A 23,520-nucleotide genomic window follows, 5' to 3' on the forward strand; every position below is an offset into this window, starting at 1 on the left:
GTTCGGCAGGATCGCTACGGCAGATCCAACGTCGAGGGTCACCAGTAAAGCGCGGCGTTACGCGCGCTGCTTGTGAGCAAGGAGGAAGCGGACAAGCGGTAACATATAAACGTCTTTATTGTAAGACTACACTGTAACACTGAAATGCTCCGGGCTGGTCGCCCGGTGTATATCATGAGGCCACGCCTACCCCTCGGGCGTGGCCACCGCCCACTTGGTGCGTGGAATGATGTCACCACGCCAGTGGGCTTTTGTGTCCGCCACAAAGTTATCTTTTAATTTAAACTTTTAAACTTATCTTATCTTATCCACACTTATCTTATCTTTTAAGATAAATCCACATTTATTTTATCTGAAATCGATACAGATAGCTTCTTGCAACCAAATTTGTCATCCGAGTCCTTCGTAACCATAGGCAGGTCCAAAGCACAAGAAAAAAAGAACAGGACTTGTTCACCTTTGACGGCAATTACAGCTGTGAGTCCATTTATATATAAATAAATATTTTGCACGTGGAGTTCATAGAAGTGATCAGAGAATTTGCTTATTGGAGTGATCATCTTCTGTGGAATTTCATAAGATCTTAGCATCTTCCACAGGCTTCCTCTATGAACACGATCGAATTCCTTCTTGAAGTCAATGAAGTTAATAGAAAGAGGTGTATTCCATTCTAAGCATTTATGTCATTATATTATTAATAAAATTACAGAAGTTTGAGTGAAATCCACACTTACTAATGTTTGGTTATCGAAGCTTCATGGTAGAGCTGAAAAAAAAAAAAAAAAAAAAAAAAAAAGGAGAAAAGAGAAAGAGAAAATTATACAAATTGCTTCTATTAGCTGGATAAAGGTAAAGTCACACCATCACAATAACCACAAGATTGTAACTCCCACACAGAGACCCACAGCCTCAGGAGCCAAGAGACGAAGATGTATCACAGACAAAAGTTCTACCAGGACAGTTCAGGGGTGAAACTGTGTTCTTACTTCAGCAGTTCAAACACCACCATCTCCACATAAACACAAACTTACTTGTATTGAACCTCCCAAAGATCTCGCCTTCTTCAAAGCAACCTGAAAGAGGGGACAAGAGATCGTTTTATAACATCTCAGCTGCAATGCAGGAAAATGAGTCGAACAAATGATGTTGATGTGTCGTGATGTACAATTATTATTTCTGTTTATACTGAAGTCAACGAAGGAGCTAAATGAGAGAAAGGAACAACTTCACATAGACGGGGAATAAAAAGGGAATAGGGAAACGATTACATCAACACACCACAAGTAAATCTCGTCGAGTGGTAGAAATTGGAAGAAGGACAAAACATTGAGGTGCAAGGGATGAGGGAGCTGAAGAGGATGGGGGGGGAGTGATGGGCAGCAAAGTGTTAATTTTTTGGGGGAAAAAATAAAAGAAAAAGCAATGGCAGGAATGAAGAAGCCCCCTCAACTTTTATGTTTGGTGAGATTTCTGACACACAACCATCATCTGTCACAGATTACACATTATTTGTTCATTGTAATCACATCTACGATGTAATGTTCTCCAGGAGTGATGTGAGGCCTGCAAGTCAAAATAAAAAGCATCGTTCATCTCATCAGAAAGAGAGAAGACACATTCAGATGCAGGAGAATTCCCGATCCCTGAGGTCTCATCCTTCCTTCTTCCATGTGTCTCTCCGTCATGTCCCTCCACACTGCCATCTGTGTTTTCCACCATGTTCTGTTCTGTGTTCTATCTCGCTCTCCCGTGTGCTGTTCCATCTCCCAACTGGAGGTTCCAGGGAACCTGAACTCAACGGGTCTATCTCAATATGGTTAGAATATCGCCACCGATATGGCCACCAGGTCACATGACCTATGATGTCATCGCTATGATATGCATCCAATCAAGTGCCATACTATACATGGTCAAAGTTTCAACTCAATCGATCGTAAAATGAAGGCCGAGATGCATTTTTAATGTTTTCATCAAATCCAATATGGCCGCCATGTCACGTGACCTATGACGTCACCGGTATATATACCCGTAATATATGTGTTGAGGTTTGTTACATACTGTCTGCACACCAAGTTTCAGCCTTCTAGCTACATTAGGAAGTACCAGATTGACAAAAATTGATTTTTCAATATGGCCGCCCTGCCACGCCCATTTTTGGGCGTGCAACGCCCAAATGCAATCCCAAACTAGTTTATGTCTTAGAGATGCTGCATAACAAGTTTCATCAAATCCAATCAATATTTGTGACTTTTAGAGCGTAGACGTCGAATTGTTGACAGACAGACAGACAGACAGACAGACGGACGACGGACACTGGGTGTCAACAAAAACTCAGCTGGACATAGTCCAGTTGAGTTAAAAAGTGAAATGAAGACAGAGCTCGTACACCACATGCTCGTACCTCTTCTGCTGAGTTGACATTCTTTGCTTTGTAAACAAATCCAGAACTTCCTTCTCCAATTTTGGAGATAACCTCCCACTTCCCGAACTGAAAACAAAGGCACAAACAGAGCTTCACAACAGTGCTTCTGAAACAAAACAGAAATAATAAAGCCATGTTTAAATGATTATTTCACATCAACTCGATAATTATCATCATCTTCATCATCATCGTATTCATGTTCCATGGCCTCGTCAGAGCAGATACTTGGCCACAATGCTGGTCACGTCACCACTCCGGCTCAGGAAGCTAGGGCAGGAATTTGAAATGTGTTCATGGTGCCAGCGATAGGTTGCCTCCTCTTTGAGAAGGACACCGTGGGATCTTTAATGTCCACCAACTAATGCCGGCATAAGGATGACCAGTTTAACGTCCATCCGAGAGACGGCACACACATTGATGAATCACACGGCCTATGTAACACCGGAATGACAATTCATAGCTGGGTTGGGATTCAAACCCAGGCTGGGCAGCTCACATCAACGACGGGAAGATATCTCATGGGAACTAAAAAGGAGGAAATAATTGGTATAATAAATTAATATATCAATACCACCAATTACGTCGTGACGTAATTACACCACTACCAGACTTGCGTCGCCTCAACTCACACTTACATCACTTTACAAACCATATCTTATATTCTCGAACGTTTTCACAACTGCCAAGACTGACAGAAACGTCATAATACATCGCAAAGTACAAAATTGGGAAATTGCAAAATCGTACATAGAACAACTGTACGTTTGTGTACTTCAATACAGTTGTCATTAATCATAATAAGAGGAATATCACCGGTAAAAAGTGAAATAGAATACGGGAAGTGTCGACGTTAGGAACGCGTCCCACGCTTATCTTATTAATGCTAATGACAACTAGAACGACACTCTTCGACGTCATGACGTCATGGCATCGACTGATGTGCCTCCACCAATATTATAAAACAAACAAAAAAAAAAACACCTTTAGAGGCCATTTTTCCCCGCAAAGCAGGGGTTGGCCTTTTTCGGGAACCGTGGTTGTTGTTGTTTTTCCGTCCCCTATTTCAAGCAATGTTTTACGGCCGGATGCCCTTCCTGACGCCAACCCTTTTTGCCGCCTTTAACGACAAACAGGGAATTACCAGTGAACTGGTACCAATATTATTGCAACATAATACATACTTGTACCAACTTTGATTTAAATCCATTCAGCTGCTCTCAAGTATCACATTTTTACCTAACCCGATGTGTACCCCGGTTTACAATAGGTACACCGTATCCCTGCGTGTCGTAAGAGGCGACTAAAAGGGTTGGCGTCAGGAAGGGCATCCGGCCAAAAAACATTGCCTCAAAAATGGAACCATGACAATTACAATTACATATGGGAAGGGTACAGCCCGAAGTACCCCGTGGGGGACCCCACTCCCTCTCGTCAAAATTCAAGGTGGGGAACCCGATCGAAGCAAGGGTGGAAATCACTCCATTTATGATGAGGAAACGTCTGATGCCCGACGTGGAGTTCGTTTTCTGAGGTATAATAAACTTGTTATTTACACGTTAGGTGGGTCCGCGACAACCGTTGACGACCTGATGGTGCGGAGGCGAGATCGGGGGCACCTCCGGGAAACAAAGGTGATCCCGGGGGAGGAGGCTGTATCACAGCACCACTTGGTTGTCTGCGACATAAGGGTGAAAGGTGCGAGGAGAGCTCGGTGGGTGAAGTACCAACCGAGAATGAAGGTGTGGAGGTTGAAAGAGGTGACAGTAAGGGAGGCATTAAAAGAGAGGCTGAGAATGGTAGAGGATGATGTGGTTGAGCTTGAAAGTGGTTGGATGTCAATGATAGATAGTCTGTTGGGAGCCGTTGGTGAGGTATGTGAATGGACAGAAGGACCACTGAGGCACTCGGAAACATGGTGGTGGGATGATGAAGTTGGAAAGAGGATTGACGAGAAGAGGAAGAAGTTCAAGGAGTGGCAGAAGGCGAAGGGTATGGGGGCAGAAAAAGCAGAGCATGAAAGTTATAAGGCAGCCAAGAAGGCTGTAAAGAAAGAGGTAGCAAAGGCGCAGGAGGCATGTTGGAAAATGTTCGGAGAACGCTTGGATTCGGAAGAGGGTCAGAGAGCGGTATTCAGGATTGCAAAGCAGATAGCGAAAGAGAGGTTTGATGTGATGGGGGTGAGTTGCTTGAAGGATGAAGTGGGACAAATCGTTGTGGACCCAGATGGAATTAAAGGAAGATGGAAGAGATATATGGAAATGCTGTTGAATACAGAGAATGAAAGGGATGGCAACATAGAGAGTAACCTAGTTTTAGGACCGGCAGAGAAGATAACTGAAAAGGAAGTTGAGGAAGCGATAAAAGCAATGAAGGGTAGAAAAGCGGGAGGGCTGACGGGAGTTGTGGGAGATATGTTGAAGGCAGGAGGAAGTTGGAAAGTGAACAGAATGACAGAGATCTGTAATCTGGTGGTGAAAGAAGGCCGCATTCCAGTGGATTGGGAACTGAGTACCCTCGTCCCTCGAAACAAGAGGAAAGGTGACCCTCTGGACTGTGGCTCGTATCGAGCGATAAAGTTATTGGAGCATGGAATGAAGGTTTTGGAAAGGGTGTTGAAGATGAGGATAAGGAAGAAAGTGAAGATTGACGAAATGCAGTTTGGATTTATGCCAGGAAGAGGAACGACAGACGCGCTTTTTATTGTGAGGCAGGTGCAGGAGAAGTACATGGAGAGGAGGAAGAAGTTGTTTCTTGGGTTTGTTGATCTGGAGAAAGCATTCGACAGGGTTCCACGTGAAGTAGTGACATGGGCATTGAGGAAGTTGGGCATGGAGGAATGGTTGATCAGAGTAGTGATGGCAATGTACAAAAGAGTGCGCACAGCTGTAAAGACGAAGGACGGTAACAGTGGTGAGTTTAAGGTGAAGGTGGGAGTGCATCAGGGGTCGGTACTAAGTCCACTACTATTTGTAGCTGTGATGGAGGTGCTGGCTCGGAACGTAAAGGAGGGTTTTCCGTGGGAGTTGTTGTCTGCAGATGATCTGGTGTTGATTGCAGAAAGTATGGATGGACTGAAAGAGAAGATGAACAAGTGGAAGGAATGTGTGGAGGCAAAAGGTCTGAAGGTGAGTATCGGAAAGATGAAGGTGATGGCAAGTGGTAAAGCATGTGGTGAGTAGGAAAGAAAGAACAATCATGCGCAAGATTGGAGGGTCACGTTTCTTTCGAGGCTGTCCATGCCCTCACGCTTTCAAAGTTAAGTATTTTTTTCACAGTTGTGTTTTTGTCGTGGCTGTATCTGTCTTTCGGTGTGTGTACTTGTGGTGTGTCTTTGGTAAGATTTTCGGTGTTGATTTTTCGTACCTGCATACAAAATCGTCGGTTAATTCGTGTCGCTTATTCTGAGGCCTAGTAGGTTTCCGTGTCCAACCTTGGGGCCTTGTTTTTCTCTCAGCGGTTCGACGATTGCACTGCAATTACTTTCGTTCCCTGTTTTTTGTCCCAGTCTTTCACCCCATACTTCCTTGTTTAAAATCTCAACTCAGAATTATTATTTTTTTCCTTCTCTGCTCTAATTCGTTTATTCGTTGTTCTTATTTGTTCGTTCGTTCTTCGACCACATTGTTCGTGATCACGTGATCACGTTGTTAAAAATGTTTAAGCTTTCCCCTGAAGAACTGTATTCTGTCGTATATTATAACACCTTTTTCTTCTTCTTCTATAAAAGGATGCTTTCGACTTACTCACCAAATCGATTCATTCCAAAAAAAATTCCATCTCTTACAGTGCCTCTTTCATACATTCCCTAAACTCTCCTTCTCTCCACCCCCCCCCTCCCCCTCCAGCGTCCTCAAACGTATTTTTGACATGAAGGTCTCAAGAAACTCATTTTGCAATAAATGTTCGTTTCCCATTAATCGTATACTTTTCAAAATCCAATCTCACCCTCCCCTCCAAATCTTCCCCATCACCCCTTCCCTCCAAAACTTCCCATCACCCCTCCCCTCCAAAACTTCCCCATCATCCCTCCCCTCCAAATCTACCCCCTTGCCCCTCCCCTCCAAATCTTCCCCATCACCCATCTCTTTCAAATATTCCCCCTTGCCCCTCCCCTCCAAATCTTCCCCATCACCCATCCCTTTCAAATCTCCCCCCTTGCCCCTCCCCTCCAAATCTTCCCCATCTTTCAAATACTTTCTTTCAAATACTTTCAAAATCAGCATATATAACAAATGGATGTTTTATTGTTTTCTTTTCATCTTTGAATGTGATCTTTGAGTCTTTTTTAGGCATGTTGATTACCGTTGATTTATGTTCACCACAATAATTTGAATGTTTATCTAATCTTTCTTGTGTATGGAAGAAGTTAAGACAACGCATACAAATATATATTTTATTTGTTCTTTTACATACTTGTGGTTTTATTAATTTTGTAATATCTTTGATGTATGTATAATGTGAATTTTCATCTGAATTAAAATATAGAAGATTAATATGAGTTTGTTTACAATTGTCAGAAAGCTTTAAAACCTGAATGTTGTTTGTTTCTGTTAGACCATAAACATTAACTGATAAATTATTCAACTTTTCAAATTTAGGAATATCATTTAAAGTCATCGGAAACTTTAGATCTTTCGTATTTAATGTATTCTCATATTTTTTATAATGAGATACTCTTTCATCATGAAAATGTGGAGGATGTAAGTGTGCTAGAATAGACCAGAGAAAACATTTATTGTCTTTATTTTTGATATTGATAACTGCTTTTCTATTTTTGATAACACTGAGTAAATCAATGTAAGAAGAAGCTTTGAGAGGATCTGATTTAAGAATATGAATGTCTATGTAAATAATTTTTCCTATATTGAATCCACTTCCTACGATTGAATTATCCACATCTTGCTCTTGTTTAATAAGTTCATCATAGACTCCTGATGTTTTAAAATCTTGATATGAAGATATAAAGTGTGGCTCAGTTCTCATGTATGGTGTATCTATAACTCCTTCGTCCTTTGTCATTTCTAATTTTACTCCCATATAAAATTTAAGTGGTTTCATTTCTTTTAGTGTTTTTTCAATCAACGTTTGAACAGCAGGTTTAACTATTTCTACAGCATCAACTATAGACTCAGGTTCAGGAGGTTTGAAGTTAAAGACTTATTTTAATATGTCCTTTGAATGCACCATCAGAGTTTTTAATAGTAAACAATTTTGACAAGTGTTTGTTAGTTTTAAGATGGGCTTTAAACCCCTTCTTGAGGATGGTTGTTTTACAGACCTTACAATGTTTTGTTTTAGGTGGAAGAGGGGAAAGTTTGTTAAGAATGTTGTATGTATGTTTTGCGGTGAGAATATGTTGTTTATAATATTTTACTTCCTTCTCGCAAGTATCACAATAAACCATATTTATAGCGTGAGAAAACGTGGTGTTTTATATATACACAAAGAATTAAGTTAAGCACCCCCCCCCCCCGTTTTTTTACAACCTCGCACATTACAAGTTTGTTGTCGTCAAAACAGTGTAATATACCCATGATATTGCTATATTTTCTGGAGAAGTGATATTATGGTCACATAAAAACATAACAATCATGCCGTTTTCAATATTTTATTCTGCATAATTTAAGGTGAAAATTTTTGGGAATTTTAGGCATATTTTCACCTCAATTTAAGTATGGAGCTATAGGTCCATCACGGACAGTGTGGATGACGTTTATGTTTTCTAACGTACAGTCATTGTTCTGAGAAGACCTCTCGCGATCTTTGCGTCAATAACGTCAATAACGTCAATAACGTCAATAACGTCAATAACGTGTAATGTCAATAACGTGTAAGTGACGTCAATAACGTCAATAACGTCAATAACTAATGTCATACCAATCATTATTTGATCTCACATACCTTAGAATATATGCCAATGTATACATATACACAAAGAATATATATTAGGGGGTGCTTACCTTAATTCGTTGTGTAGGGGTGCTTAACTTAATTCTTTGTGTATATATCACTGTGCTTAAAATAAAACACTTTTGAGCTTTACAGCTCCGTTTTATATATATCGCTGTGCTTAAAATAAAACACTTTTGAGCTTTACAGCTCCGTTTTATATATATCGCTGTGCTTAAACTAAAACACTTTTTCACTCAGAATCATCTAAGTCATAACTATCACATGAATACTCAGAATCATACTCAGAGTCATCAATAAAGCTACTCTCATAACTATCATTTGAGCACAAACTATTAGTATCATAACTATCATCTGTGTTCAATGAAATACTATCATCACCATCGTCCGAGTTCAATGAAATACTATCATCACTATCGTCCGAGTTCAATGAAATAGTAAAATCTTCACTGCTGTAATGACTCATATTTAATTAGCAGAAAAAACCTTTCCATCTATACCAATATACTTTCTTTCATTAACGGATTCAATCTCTATATTTTTAATATCAAAAGTTATCTTTAAATAATCTCTAACTATCATAGAACGAAATGACATTTCACCAGAAATATTAACATCATTCATTTTACTTAGATCTACACCCTTTGGATTATTAAAGTAAATACAAATTTCTCCACGAGTATTGTTGATGGTCTTATCATTCTTTTTCAAAGTATCGTGGTCAATCACTTTTTCAAGCTTTGAATAAATTGCCAGGAGTAGAGGAGAAACTTTTGTTAGATTTACTTTAATGGATGTCTTTCCAGGTATAGTTAGAGCTCTTCCTTTAAATGAAATAGAGGGGCTCATGTTATTTTCCATAACTGGTTTTACCCAAAAATTTCCATATTTATCTTTGTTCAATTTAACATCTTTGACATATTTTTCTATATCTTTCACCGAAGTAGAGATTGATTGAAATTTGTCTTTTGTGCTTTGAAACATTGTATTTATTAATGAATAAACTTGCGTTTAGTTTAAGTAAAAATTTACCATATAAATATGATAAGTTCTGAAGGATATTTAGAATTTCCAGACTCTCCATATGATAAATTAGAGAATTGTCCGGCTTGTGATAGAATAGGGCTTAATAATGAGGGTACATATAAACAATGTATTTTCTGTGATTTAATTTTAATTAATGATAATAAAAAATATAAAAATATATATAACTCTTTTAAATTAGAACCAAAAATGAATTACTTTACAAGATTAATAAGAGAGATGAATGTTAAGTATTGTGATGATAATACACCATTTCTTTCAAGGGAAGAGACTATTTGTATTGAGGAAATGTATAAGGGTTTAATGATATTTATTATTCAAAATAATTTTAATGGAAATGTTAATACAAGATACTATATAAATAAAATAATGAATTATTTTGAAATTAAACCCGAACTCAGGATAAAATATAGAGTTTCTAAAATAGCTCAAAAAAAGTTAGATGACTTGTTTTCCAAATATATAAATGAATGATTTTTTACCCGTTTGGGAAAATAAGATAAAATTTAATAACCATAAAAACATTCCAAATTCATTGAGATGTCTAATAGTTGGTTCAAGCGGATGTGGAAAAACCTGTTTGCTTTTAAAGATGCTCCTTGGTCCTAATTTTTTAGATTATGATAATTTAATAATTTTTACAAAGTCTAGTTTTCAACCCGAGTATCAACTACTCTCACAGAGTTTTAATGCAGGTCTTAAAAAGGAAGACATTATCGGTTTATTTAAACTTCAAAACAAACTAAATGATTATAATATTGAAGATATAATACAATTATTTTGTGATACACAGAAATCAAAATCGAAACCAAAACCCATAACTTGTATTCTCAGTGATAATACGGATGATATACCTTCACCTCAAGATTTAGATAAATCAAAAAAGAACCTCGTCATCTTTGATGATTGTGTTAATGAGAGAAACCAAACAGTAATGGATAGCTACTATACAAGAGGGAGACATTCTTCTTGTAATTGTATATATCTTATCAATCATATTTTCAACTCCCTCGACGCTCAATAAGAAACAATGCCAATACTTTTATTTTATTTAAGTTAAATTCAATAGATGTAAATAATTTTTGGAGAGATAATTGCTCTACGTTATGTAGTAAAAAAGAATTTGAAAATTATATGAAACACACGATTGAAAAATATAAATATACTGTTGTGAAACAAGATGAGATATTAAAGGATGTATTTTTATTTTAAACATAATTACATATATAAATGATAACTATTATTATTAATCTTGTGGGTAAATCTGCTTCAGGAAAGAACTTTCATAAATCTAAACTCTTGAATAGTAAAAATGAAAAGATTGTAAGTTTTTTTTTAAAACACCCTATGATTCGTTTTGTGAGTACTACAACCAGAGCAAAGCGACCAGGAGAAGTAGAAGGGAAAGATTATTACTACATTTCAATGGAGGAACATATGCGATTGAGGAACGAAGGTCAAATATTTGAGGAGGTCTCTCTTGGTTCTACAAAATATTCACATTGTAAGAGTGAGTTAAATAAAGTAAAATCTAATGGTCTTGGGATTTTAGAAACTAATCCTGAAGGAATGAGACAAATTATTAAACAATTGTGTGGTGATGGAGTTAAGATTTTATCATTCGGTTTTGATATCGATGAGGAGACTCAACGCACACGTATGAAAAGCAGAGATACAAGTATTAGTGAAGAAGAAATAACAACTCGTATTAATACCAATAAAGAATTTGATGAAATATTTAAAGAAAAGGATTTATTTCAACACATTTACTATAATGACAAAGAAAAGGAAAATTTTCCCATTGACCTTTACAATTCATTAAATGATATTTTTCAATAAATAAATACAGAAAATGAATACCGAAGAAAGAGCAAGAAAGTTTAAAGAACATCAAGAGTTGGTTTCAAAAGTTGTAAAGCAACAGGAAGAGATAAAGAAGAAACGGAGACAGAAACTAACTGGTGAAGAAGCCTTTGAAAGAAAACAAGAGAAATTTTTTAAACCGCTTTTAAAAACTCAACACCCAACAGTTCCCACGGTAGAATTTACTCCGAAAAAACTTCAAATGCTCAAAGATTTTAGTCAGATAACAAAACAAGAACTTGGAAAATTAGAATATAATGATGAAGAATTATTTCAGAAACTTGAGGAGGTAAATCAACCCCCTAATTATGTAGTGGAAGCTCTTCAAAACAATGAATATTTGGCAGATTCAAAAACCAGAGCAGGTCTCATTCCAACAGAAGAACCAGCAGTGTTCCATCTTGTGAAAGAAAAGGTATTGATATTTAATGATGAATTGATGTTCTTGAGTTCTACTCAACCAAATGTTAAATTAACTCCAAGATTAATGTTTCTTCTAACAAACCCCGGATTCAGCGGTTCAAAATATTTTGAGGAACCACTTGATATGGAAAGAGAGGAAGATAGGGTATATATTGAGTTGCTAAATGCACTTGATTATGGAGTTTCTGTTGCTGGTAAAAGTAAGAAGAATGAGAAGGAGAAACATATTATTGATGCTTTAAGTAAGCTTGGTTCGGGTGTTAGTTTTCTTCCAAATGACCCATCACAATTAGTTAATAGGCTATTATTGTTGTTAGGTAGTAAGAAGGCTGGAAACAACAATTGTTTTAATGAATCCTCAGCCATTTTAGATCAGTTGATGAATCTGAAAATAATTAATAAATGTCAATACAAAGATATTTTATTAGATATTAAATAAGATGAGAAGCACAATTCTTAGTTTTAATTTCACAACGAGCGATTACACAGCTTCATTCCCTTACCCACTACAACTTGACCCCCTTACCTCATATGAGGCATCTTTATTGTCGATGGAAACTTATAATACCTTGTTTAATACCACAGAGAAAAACAACAAGTTTAGTTATAATCCAGGAAGTGGATATAAAACTATAACCATTTCACCTGGAGCTTACGAGATTTCTCAAATATCTTCAGAAGTCTCTCGCCTTATGAAAGAAAAAGGTGATGAACCAAAAAATATTGTAATAGATATTCAAAAACACACTTCAAAATCAACTATTAAACTTAAAAATAATTATAAAGTTGATTTCACGATTGAAAATTCGTTTAGAGAGCTATTGGGTTTCTCTTCAAAAAAGATTGAAAATAACGGGACGTTTTACAGTGATAATGTTATCCAAATATCCTCCGGTATAAATTCAGTATTAATTCATTGTGATTTGATTGATGGTGCTTATAACGATGGAATAAGAACAAATACAATATTTTCATTCAGTGCATACTCAACCCCGATTGGTTATAAATTTAATATGGAACCAAAAAATCTTGTCTATTTACCTGTGTCAGGAAAAACCATATACAGAGTAAATTTTAGGATAACCGACCAAGATAATCATATGATATCCTTTAATGATGAAATTATATCCATCAGAATTCACCTACGTGAAGTTTTTCAATAAATAAATAATGGTTATTGTGAGAAAACACGAGTTGGGAAAATATAAAATAATTACAGGGGAGGGCATGTACCTTTCACCATACTATACAAGGTATGTGGGTAGAGGATACTATAAACCTAAGAGACAACGAGGTGTAGGTCATCAATTTCGAAATAAAGGAGATGGGATAATTGATACTCTAATGGGTATTGGTTCAACCATCCTTAAACATAAAGACCTAATTGGTTCAACTGCTTCTGCCGTGGGCTCCGTTGCGGGTGCTATAAAGAGTATAAAAGATGCTCAAAAGGAGTCTCATAAATTACAAGCAATCAAAGAAATAAAAAAAGGTAAAACTCAACTATCTTCACAAGAACGACAAAAAATCATTAAAATACTTGGGTCAGGGTTTCAACGATTTTAATACTATATAAATACAAGTATGGAAGCGATTGATAGTATCTATGATTTGGATGATACAATTATCATTTCAAACTCCACGAAAAAGGAAGACTATTTTAAGGTAAATGCTATAACAGGAACAGACTGGAATTCAAACGGGACAAAAAGTTTTGAAATAAATAATCAACAAACTTACTTGAATATAGCTGATAGTTTCTTGCTGTGTACATTTAAATTCACTAAGGCTGCGAATAATACTAATGCTACACTCGTAAATGATTTCTTCTGGAAAATGTTTGATAGTGTTCGCCTGTATATTGGAACACAAGAGGTTGAAGCGGTTGATTATGTCTCTGCTACATCTGAAATGATGAAATTTACACTATATTCGTTTGGTGATAGAATGGGTAAGGGAGCTGTTGAAGGTTTTATTCCTGATATGTCAACGGGTACAAACACAGACCCTGGTTATAGTCAAAGGAAGGCAATGTATAATGATGACACAAAACCAGAGAATAGTTTTACCGTAGCAGTACCTCTGAAAGGTATATTTGGATTTTGTGATGATGACAAAGTTTTGTATGGTCTTAAAATTAGATTTCAACTACAAAGGAATGATAATGTAAATAGGTTGCTTTTTGGGGTTGAAAATGCTTTTGGAGACAACAATAAATTTGTTATTAATGATTTGTGTTGGTATATCAGTGAATATACTCCTAATCTTAAAACGGAAGAGATGTTAAATAGAAGACTTAACTCAAAGAAACCGCTAAATGTATCATACCTTAAAAGAATATGTCAACACGTTAAACTGGAACACACTACCGACACTTGGAATTTGGGTGTTCTTCAAGGAAAGCCACGATACCTCTGGCTCATTTTTAAAAAACCAGATGGAGAGGACGGTACTAATAAGAATAATGCGCTGAGTGATAATGCTAAGGTGAAACAACTTCTGGTTTCTCTTGATGGCACATTTTATCCGCGAGATAGATTGGAAATTGATTGGGAAAAAAATGATTATGCGGAAGCCTACAAGTCTTACCAAAAGGTGTGTGAAAGCAACGGTAATAATGATCCTATTTTGGATATGGTTGCGTTTCAAAAACTTTATACAATCTATGCAATTGACCTGAGTTCTCAAAAGGAAACTATAAAGTCTAATCGAGTGGATACTTCTCTATACATTGAAAGAGGGGAGAGTGAAGAGGTCAATGCATATTGTTTGCTTTTGGAGGAAACAGAATTACAGATTAATACAGATAATGGTGTTATGATTAATATCACATAGGTTTTTTCTCATAAATAAATGGTTGGGGTATATGTTAATCAAATCAATCTTAATAAATTAACATCTTGTATTCAAAATCAAAAGCCTTGTATTATTAATGTTAATACAATTCAAAGAAAAGGAGCAGTAAGAATTGATGTTTTACTCACACACACACAAGTAAAAACACTAAATGATGTTGGATCACTTAAAATTAAAATGACGAAACCTATGTTAAAGAAATATTCAATAGACGAGTCAAGAGGAGGATTTCTCCCATTTCTAATTCCTTTATTTGCTGGTTTAAGTGCGGCGGGAGCATTGACTGGTGGTATTTCAGCAGCGGTAAAAACTGCTAACGAAAGGAAGGCACAACTAAAAGCTCAAAAAGAATTGGAAAGACATAACAAGGAGTTGGAGAAACAAATTAGTGGAAGTGGTGTAATTGTAGATTTTTCTCAAAAACTTGAAAGTCTACCTGATAAAGCTAGATTGTTGGTTGGAGATATGCTTTCCTCTATCGCTCAAGCGGGTGTTAAACTAACTAAACGGGGTAATGGATTGTATCTTTGTCATAAATAAATGGATAAATGGTTTAAACAATTTGGAAAGAATACAACGTCAAATATAGAACTAGCTAAGTATTGTAAAACACAAAAAATTGATAATGTGGTTATTTGTATGAGAGATAAATTAATACATATAAATAAGAATACAAAGAACATTATTATGAATTTAGACACAGAATGGTTCTCATTGGGTTTGTATTCATAATAGTCAGGATAAATATTATTTTGATAGTTATGGTATGCCACCACCTGTTGAAGTAATACAATTCTTACAGAATGGTGTTTATCAAACATTTCAAGTTCAAGAAATTAATTCTAAATGTTGTGGTCAATTATGTTTATATGTATTATTTCAACTCAACAATAATGAAAATTTTTATGATATCATTTTAAATCTAATATAAATGACTTATGTTGGAAAAGATGGTTCTATCTTTGGAAAATCTTCTCAGGATATTGATTTATCAAATTATTATACAAAGGCACAGGCTGAACGACAAAAATATAGTGTAAGTAAAAATATTAATATGAAGAATACTTATAAATTAATCAATTATCCAAACCCTACAGATGCGAATGACTTATTTAGATTTAGTGATTTATCACAATATATATTTTTAAAGAAAACAGCACGTTTTGTTAAACAAATAAAATTTACAACCACAACACCTGGTTATACTGACCATACACCTTTCCTCATTGAATTTAACTACCTGCTTACAATTGAATTTTATAAAGAAGGACATATAGTTAATATGCGAATTAATAAATGGGGGTATGATATGCCTGATTTAGGGTATAATTGGTCTTTTTCAATAAACATAGAAGCCCTACATGATTTAAATCAGTCTCGTAAAGAAGAATATTATCCACTTGGTGAGGATAAGGATTTATGTGGAAGTACAATTAGTAAACAACAAATACTTGATTTTAAGAAAAGAAAAATATATGATAGTATAGCGATGGTTCGCATGACAAAGAAGGAAGGTAATGAGATAAGGATAGAAAGCCGAGGAATACAAACCGATTTGGTAGTGGGAAGATGGGGTGGTATTACCTGTCATAATATTAATCTCACATATATTTCTGATACATAAATGGCAGGAAGAAGACTACAAGAGAATTATAATTTTTGTATTCAAGGATACCTACAAGAAAAGGGTGCTCGGTATTACATACCTTATGACTTAGAGCATATACATGGGAATTTTGTCATTAAAAACTGGCCTTATACTGATATTGTTAAACCCACAAATAGAGACTTGTTTAAAATATTAAATAAAAATGCACTTCTCAAAGTTATGAAATATAAAACTCTTTTAGAAATCGTCAACAAATCTTATTGGTATCCTATTATGAGAAAAATAATTATAGATACAAGAATATCTCAAAATCCAGATGAGTATATGTATAATATTCTTTGGGGCTCAAGCTCAAGGGTAGCAAGGGATGAGGAAGGAGTTAAAGAAGAGAAGGAGGAAAGAGAGAAGGAGGAGAAGGAGGAAAGGGAGAAAAAGAAGAAGGAGGAAAGGGAGAAAAAGGAGAAGGAGGAAAGGGAGAAAAAGGAGAGGGAGAAAAAGGAGAAGGAGGAGAGGGAGAAAAAGGAGAGGGAGGAAAGGGAGAAAAGAGAGAAGGAAGAGAGGGAGAAAAAGGAGAAGGAGGAAAGGGAAAAAACAGAGAGGGAGGAAAGGGAGAAAAGAGAGAAGGAGGAGAGGGAGGAAAGGGAGAAAAGAGAGAAGGAGGAGAGGGAGCAAAGAGAGAGGGAGGAAAAATATAAAAAGATGGAAATCAGTGAGATTAATAAAAGATTGAAGGTATTACAGCAAATAAATCAAACTCAACGCACTGAGGAGGAAAATAAAGAAATGAAAAGTCTAATGGAAATATTATTTTCAAGAATAACGGCGTCAATGTCTTCACTTTCAGGGAGGAGATTTAAACGAGAAAGTGGTGAAGAAGAAGAAGAAGGAAAAGATTATGTGGTTGATGATGTTGGTGTTATTGACTTTAGTTAGTTTTATTTGTAAATAAATGGAGGAGAGAGTGAAGGCATTCCTTAGGATTCTTTATGTTTTAAAAATTAAGATAGAAATGTATATGTTGAAAACCAAAAAGGTTTTGATCCTCTGTCGGAATTTTTCTGATAAATAAATATGAGTTATTGTCTCAAATGTAAAAAGAAAACTAAATCTAAAAATATCTCTTATGTTAAAGCTAAAAATAATAGAGTTTATCAAAAAGGAATATGTCAAGTGTGTGGCTCTAAAAAGTGCCAATTCATCTCTCCTAAAAGAGGAGGAGACATACAAAAGTTTCTCTCAGGAAGTAAATTTACAACAACTGGAATTCCAGGGGAATTACATCTACCTGGATATTCGTTCTGTGGTCCTGGAACAAACCTAGATAAAAGATTAGATGAGGCTGACAATCCTAAATCTTGGTCTAAACCTATAAATAGGGTTGATGAAGTGTGTATGAAGCATGATATTGCTTAAGGGAAAACCGCTACATTGGATGAAAAACATGAAGCAGACAGAGAAATGTTATATAATTTGTCTTTGATACAAAATCCTACATTGAGAGAGAAAGTTGATAGGTTTATTGTTAAAAAAATGATAAGTGTCAAATTGAAACTTGGTCTTGGTTATTCACCCTCAAAAAACTATTAGACTCCAATGATGTCATCAAGACTGAGGAGCTTTTGGCTAATGAATTACACAAACCTATAATCACAAAGTTTAAAAGAAGGAAAGTTTATTCTAAATACACCGACCACATATGGTCCGCTGATTTAATTGAATTGAATAATGACAGGGGATACAGGTATGCTTTAACCGTTATTGATTTGAGGAGTAGATTTGCCTGGGTTGTTCCGTTGAAAAACAAGAGAGGTAATACTTTAATGTTAGCCTTTAAGCTAATATTTGATAGGGATAAAAGGAAACCAAAAAAGTTATGGACCGATGAGGGAACAGAGTTCTATAACAAAATATTTATGAAATTTCTTAAAGGGGAGGGTATTAAATTATACAGCACCTTTAATGAAGGAAAAGCAGTTGTTATTGAGCGTTTTAATCGCACTTTGAAAGAGAGACTATCTATCTATAATTCCAGCAATCTCTGTGTGTGTGTGTGTGTGTGTGTCTGTGTGTGTGTTTGTTTGTTTGTCTGTGACCGTTGTTTCTCGACAACCACGGGTCCGATATACTTTAAACTTGCCAGGTATATTGCTGGGGACCCGAGGATGTGCCTTTTCAAGGTTTCATATTAATCGGACAAGTAGTTACCGAGCTATGTCCAAAAAACGATTCAACCAATCAGAGAGCAGCGAGCTATCACGTGTGCCGAACGTGCCGAACAGACTCTGCCTCGGACGGCACATTTGAGAGCGTATTCATTTATTTCACGTTGGCAAACTATGTTGGCGTTAAACTATGTTTTAAAACTAATTAAAACTAATTTGCGATTCTTTCGCTTTCCTGCGCCTTTGTGCACGCTATGGCGATTTCTTTACCAAACTCCGCAAGCCGTTCGCTTTGGACCAAACCATTTCATGTAAATAGAGGGGGGGGATTGTCACCGTACTCGCAAGCCGTTCGCTTTGGACCAAACCATTTCATGTAAATAGAGGGGGGGGATTGTCACCGTACTCGCAAGCCGTTCGCTTTGGACCAAACCATTTCATGTAAATCGAGGGGGGGGATATAATTTTAGATATATATATAGTACGGGCATGCCCTAGTATAAAAAATTCACACAACTCGGTTCTCAAAAATGGGTGTATTTAATTCAGGATATTGTAGATAATTACAATAATACAGTTCATTCATCAACAAAATCAAAACCATCGGAAACATTTACAAAATTAGAATATGAAAAGGAGATTAATTTGAGAAAGCCCAAGTTTAAAGTTGGTGATATTGTAAGAACTAGGGCATGCCCGTACTATATCTATATCTAAAATTATATCCCCCCCTCTATTTACATGAAATGGTTTGGTCCATGAAATGTTTTGGTCCATTCGCAACGCCAAAGCGAACGGCGAACGCTTTACATGAAATGGTTTGGTGCATGAAATGTTTTGGTCCATTCGCAACGCCAAAGCGAACGGCGAACGGCTTGCGAGTACAGTGACAATCCCCCCGGGGTTTTAATTAGTTTTAAAACATAGTTTAACGCCAACATAGCGCCAACATAGTTTGCCGACGGGAAATAAATGAATACGCTCTCAAATGTGCCATCCGAGGCAGAGTGTGTTCGCCACGTTCGGCACACGCGATAGCTCGCTGCTCTCTGATTGGTTGAATCGTTTTTTGGACATAGCTCGGTAAGTAATTGTCCGATTAATATGAAACCTTGAAAAGGCACATCCTCGGGTCCCCAGCAATATACCTGGCAAGTTTAAAGTATATCGGACCCGTGGTTGTCGAGAAACAGCGGTCACAGACAAACAAACGTACAAACAAACAAACACACAGAGATTACTGGAATTATAGATAGATATACAAATGGAAAAGTCATTTTGAGAAAGGTTATACACAAAAATGGACTCGTGAATTATTTAAAATCATCTATCTATAATTCCAGTAATCTCTGTGTGTATGTGTGTGTGTCTGTGTGTGTGTGTGTGTGTTTGTCTGTGACCGCTGTTTCTCGACAACCACGGGTCCGATATACTTGAAACTTGCCAGGTATATTGCTGGGGACCCGAGGATGTGCCTTTTCAAGGTTTGAAATTAATCGGACAAGTGGTTCCCAAGGTATGGTCACCGTACTCGCAAGCCGTTCGCTTTGGCTTTGCGAATGGACCAAACCATTTCATGTAAATAGAGGGGGGGGTTCTGTGGTCGTTACTGCCACGTGGTTTCAAAGTTTTTTTTTGTTGTTGTTGTTTGCACGCATGTTTTTTTGCACCCACGTACGGGCACGCCCTAGTTTATGTAATGGATACAGTCCCTTGGACCTACAAATTATATGATTTAAATGGAGAAGAAATCTTGGGTTCATTTTACTCGCAAGAATTACAAAAAACACAAGTAAGCAGTTAATACCCTTGAAAATAATAAATAAATAAATAAAATGTAATGGGGATACGTTTTTAAATCTGTGAACCCCAAACACAGAATCCCACAACTTTTTAGTTGGGGCTTAACTTTTGTGTGTGTATAATGGGGATACGTTTTTAAATCTGTGAACCCCAAACACAGAATCCCACAACTTTTTAGTTGGGGCTTAACTTTTGTGTGTGTATAATGGGGATACGTTTTTAAATCTGTGAACCCCAAACACAGAATCCCACAACTTTTCAGTTGGGGCTTAACTTTTGTGTGTGTGTGTATGTGTGAGTGAGTCATAATAATATACAAACCCTAACCCAACCCCATCCCTAACCCAACCCCATCCCTAACCCAAACCCATCTCTAACCCAAACCCATCCCTAACCCAACCCCATCCCTAACCCAGCCCCATCCCTAACCCAACCCCATCCCTAACCCAACCCCATCCCTAACCCAACCCCATCCCTAACCCAACCCCATCCCTAACCCAACCCCATCCCCAACCCCATCCCTAACCCAACCCATCCCTAACCCTCACATTCAAAATCCCATCCCTAACCCAACCCCATCCCTAACCCAAGCCCAACCCTAACCCTCACATTCAAAATCCCACCCTAACCCAACCCCATCCCTAACCCAACCCCATCCCTAACCCTCACATTCAAAATCCCACCCTAACCCTAACATAATCTTTTTTTTTTCTTCTTTTTAAAATACGTATTTCATTTTTTTTTCCTCCTCTTCTTCCAATTCTGTCTTTCAAGGCTTTCAAGTTTGAAGAAGTAGAAATGGGAAGAAAGAATTTTCCAGCATTTTCTTCCTCGAACTTTCTTGATATTGCTTAAATCAAGCGTCATTAAACAAAGAACATTGTTCATTGCTTTAGAATGCAAAGAGTCTCCAAGATGGACCCCACAGGTAGAGTCTCCAAAATAAAACCAACTTTCCAAGTTCCCAAGGTATAACCACATTCCTGTTGAGCCTCCAAGATAGGTATCACATTCCGAGTCATCAAAACAAAACCCCCATTCCGAGTCTCCAAAAATATAACCATCTTTCCAAGTCTCCAAGGTAGAACCACAATTTTCAGAAATATTGGGGGTTTCCGTGATAAGTCTCACATAGTATAACTGCGGACCATCAGGGAAAACTTCCCTTTCCCAATTTTTTAGGGTTTCTATGATGTGTCTCACATAGTATAACTGCGGACCATCAGGGAGAACTCTCCTTGCCCAATTTTTTAGGGTTTCTATGATGTGTCTCACATAGTATAACTGCGGACCATCAGGGAGAATTCCCGTTTCCCAATTTTTTAGGGTTTCTATGATGTGTCTCACATAGTATAACTGCGGACCATCAGGGAGAACTCTCCTTGCCCAATTTTTTAGGGTTTCTATGATGTGTCTCACATAGTATAACTGCGGACCATCAGGGAGAATTCCCGTTCCCCAATTTTCAGAAATTTGTGGGTCTCCAATGTATGACTTGTATTCTGACTCATCAAGGTAGAACTTGTTCAGTGGGTTTTGTTTTGATAACTCACAACAAGTATCATCATGGTAAAACTCTTTTTCAGGATTTTGTGGATCTACAAGGTACAACTCTTTGGCTGGATCATCAAGGTAGAACTCGTTCTGGGGGTCTTGGTTGTTCAAAAAGTCTTCAAACAAAAAAATAACTTCATCCCAAGTTGTGTTAAAAGCAGAATTTTCATTTCGTATCTCAGATACAATTTCCTGTTGAAGAAAATAACAATGTATTAATTTAATACAATATTTTTATTTGTATAAATCAAGCTCTATGAATATTAAAATAAACTTTGTTAACTCTTACACGAGTCTCATCTAAAAAAAAAAAAAAATTAAAAAAAAGATTAAATAAATAAATAATTAATTAAATAAATAAATAAATAAACAAACTTACCTCCATTGATAAGAGGTTCGAGTCCAGTTCATCAATCTGAAGGTTGAGTTCTACACAGGTAGTAGGACTCCAAGGAATAGCAAAGTTATCCCATTCCATTTCGGCATAGTAGTCCATTCTCAAGTGAAGCAGAAAGCGTGTTTGAAAAAGCCTGTGTGGTCGGTGCCTTTTATAAGAAGGGCTGGGTGTGTGTCATTTCCTGTGGAAATTCCCTGGGCAAACCTGAGCGTGTCTTAACTTGAAATGATGTGATGGAAATTCCCTGAAAATGATGTAATGTATTACCTGGAAATGATACAATGCTGAAGAGTTTATAAAGTGGGTGGGACTTAACAAAGTGGGTGGGGCTTAGCAGAAGTGGGCGGGGCTTAGCAAACGTGGGCGGAACCTAGTAAAAAAGTGGGCGGGGCCTAGTAAAAATGTGGGCGGAGCTTACCAAAACGTGGGCGGGGCTTAGCAAAAAGTGGGCGGCACTGGAGGCGCTCAGACAATAACATTGAGGGAGGTTTATCATTTTATTTTAGCTCAGTTAAAATATCTTGAGAAAGAACCAAACTCAAACATATTTTTTGTTAATGTATTAGACGGTGAGGAGAGTTGTAGGAGAATTAAATTATTTCCCACACATAAACAAATATTTGTAGGGTCGTTGTTTGAGTGGGTCAAAGATGATTCACCAGATGATATTAAGAGTAAAAGGTTGAAAGGTCCATAAGGTCAGAAGGATCACAGGTTCACACAGAAGGACCATTGTTTAAGTGGTCTAATGAATAAGGATAACATGTCAAAAGGTTAGAAGGTTCGTAAAGAACAGGGTGAGAGAAATAGAGGTGTTTAGGGGCAATGAGGGAGGGGAAAAATTAACATGTAAGTCAATGGGAAAATGAGAGTGTCCCAGAAGCAACATATATACACGACTCACATTACATTCAAATCTTTCACAGGTTATGCACTAGCTTGGAGGAGACATACCTTCTGCAAAGTCCAAAGTACACAAACCTCCATTTCAATCTTCGTAGTCGATCACACAATGGTTTCATCCACAAAGGTGAGCACGCACTTGTCTTTAATTGTGGATGTCGCATGTTTCTGGAAAAACAAAACAAAAGATCTGGAGTGACTCGATAAAACATTAAATAATTTTCATTCAAAATCTACTTAGGTTTAAAAAGAAAGCAGACAAGAAAAAGCAGCGATGTAATGAAGTGCCGCTCCCCTGTTGTTCGACGAGGTGAATGATCTGCTCAGTACCTGGCGAGTATTGTTTGGACCAGCAACATTTATGACAGGAACCAGGAACAAGCCCTGTAATAATGGTGCAAATGACAAAGTGCAAACCTTGTGATCTGCTTTCTATCACCGCTGAATTTAATCATTGAAATAGATCGAAATGGACCATGTTTCGTGTCTAATGAAGTGCAGGGTGAGCCGCGTGCATCGACTAAACAAACGGAATCCATTTTTATGTTAGTTTATACTCATTTTTCATTGATAT

General features: G+C 36.9%; 1 protein-coding gene across 1 annotated transcript in view; it reads right to left on the minus strand.

Annotated features, from left to right (window-relative positions):
- Positions 1 to 263: 263 nt before the first annotated feature.
- The window catches only part of LOC137425957 (uncharacterized), a 104,972-nt gene continuing 81,715 nt past the window's right edge, over positions 264 to 23,520 (minus strand). The window contains exons 15-18 of the mRNA XM_078768996.1: positions 22,998 to 23,114; positions 2,402 to 2,488; positions 1,032 to 1,073; positions 264 to 766 (exon numbers count right to left, since the gene is read on the minus strand). Coding sequence (XP_078625122.1) covers positions 23,049 to 23,114 — 66 coding nt within the window. The 3' untranslated portion in view covers positions 264 to 766; positions 1,032 to 1,073; positions 2,402 to 2,488; positions 22,998 to 23,048. The remainder of the gene's footprint in view (positions 767 to 1,031; positions 1,074 to 2,401; positions 2,489 to 22,997; positions 23,115 to 23,520) is intronic.

This window comes from Myxine glutinosa, unplaced genomic scaffold, assembly GCF_964187855.1.
Source record: "Myxine glutinosa unplaced genomic scaffold, kmMyxGlut1.1 SCAFFOLD_847, whole genome shotgun sequence".
Classification (NCBI taxonomy): Eukaryota; Metazoa; Chordata; class Myxini; order Myxiniformes; family Myxinidae; genus Myxine; species Myxine glutinosa.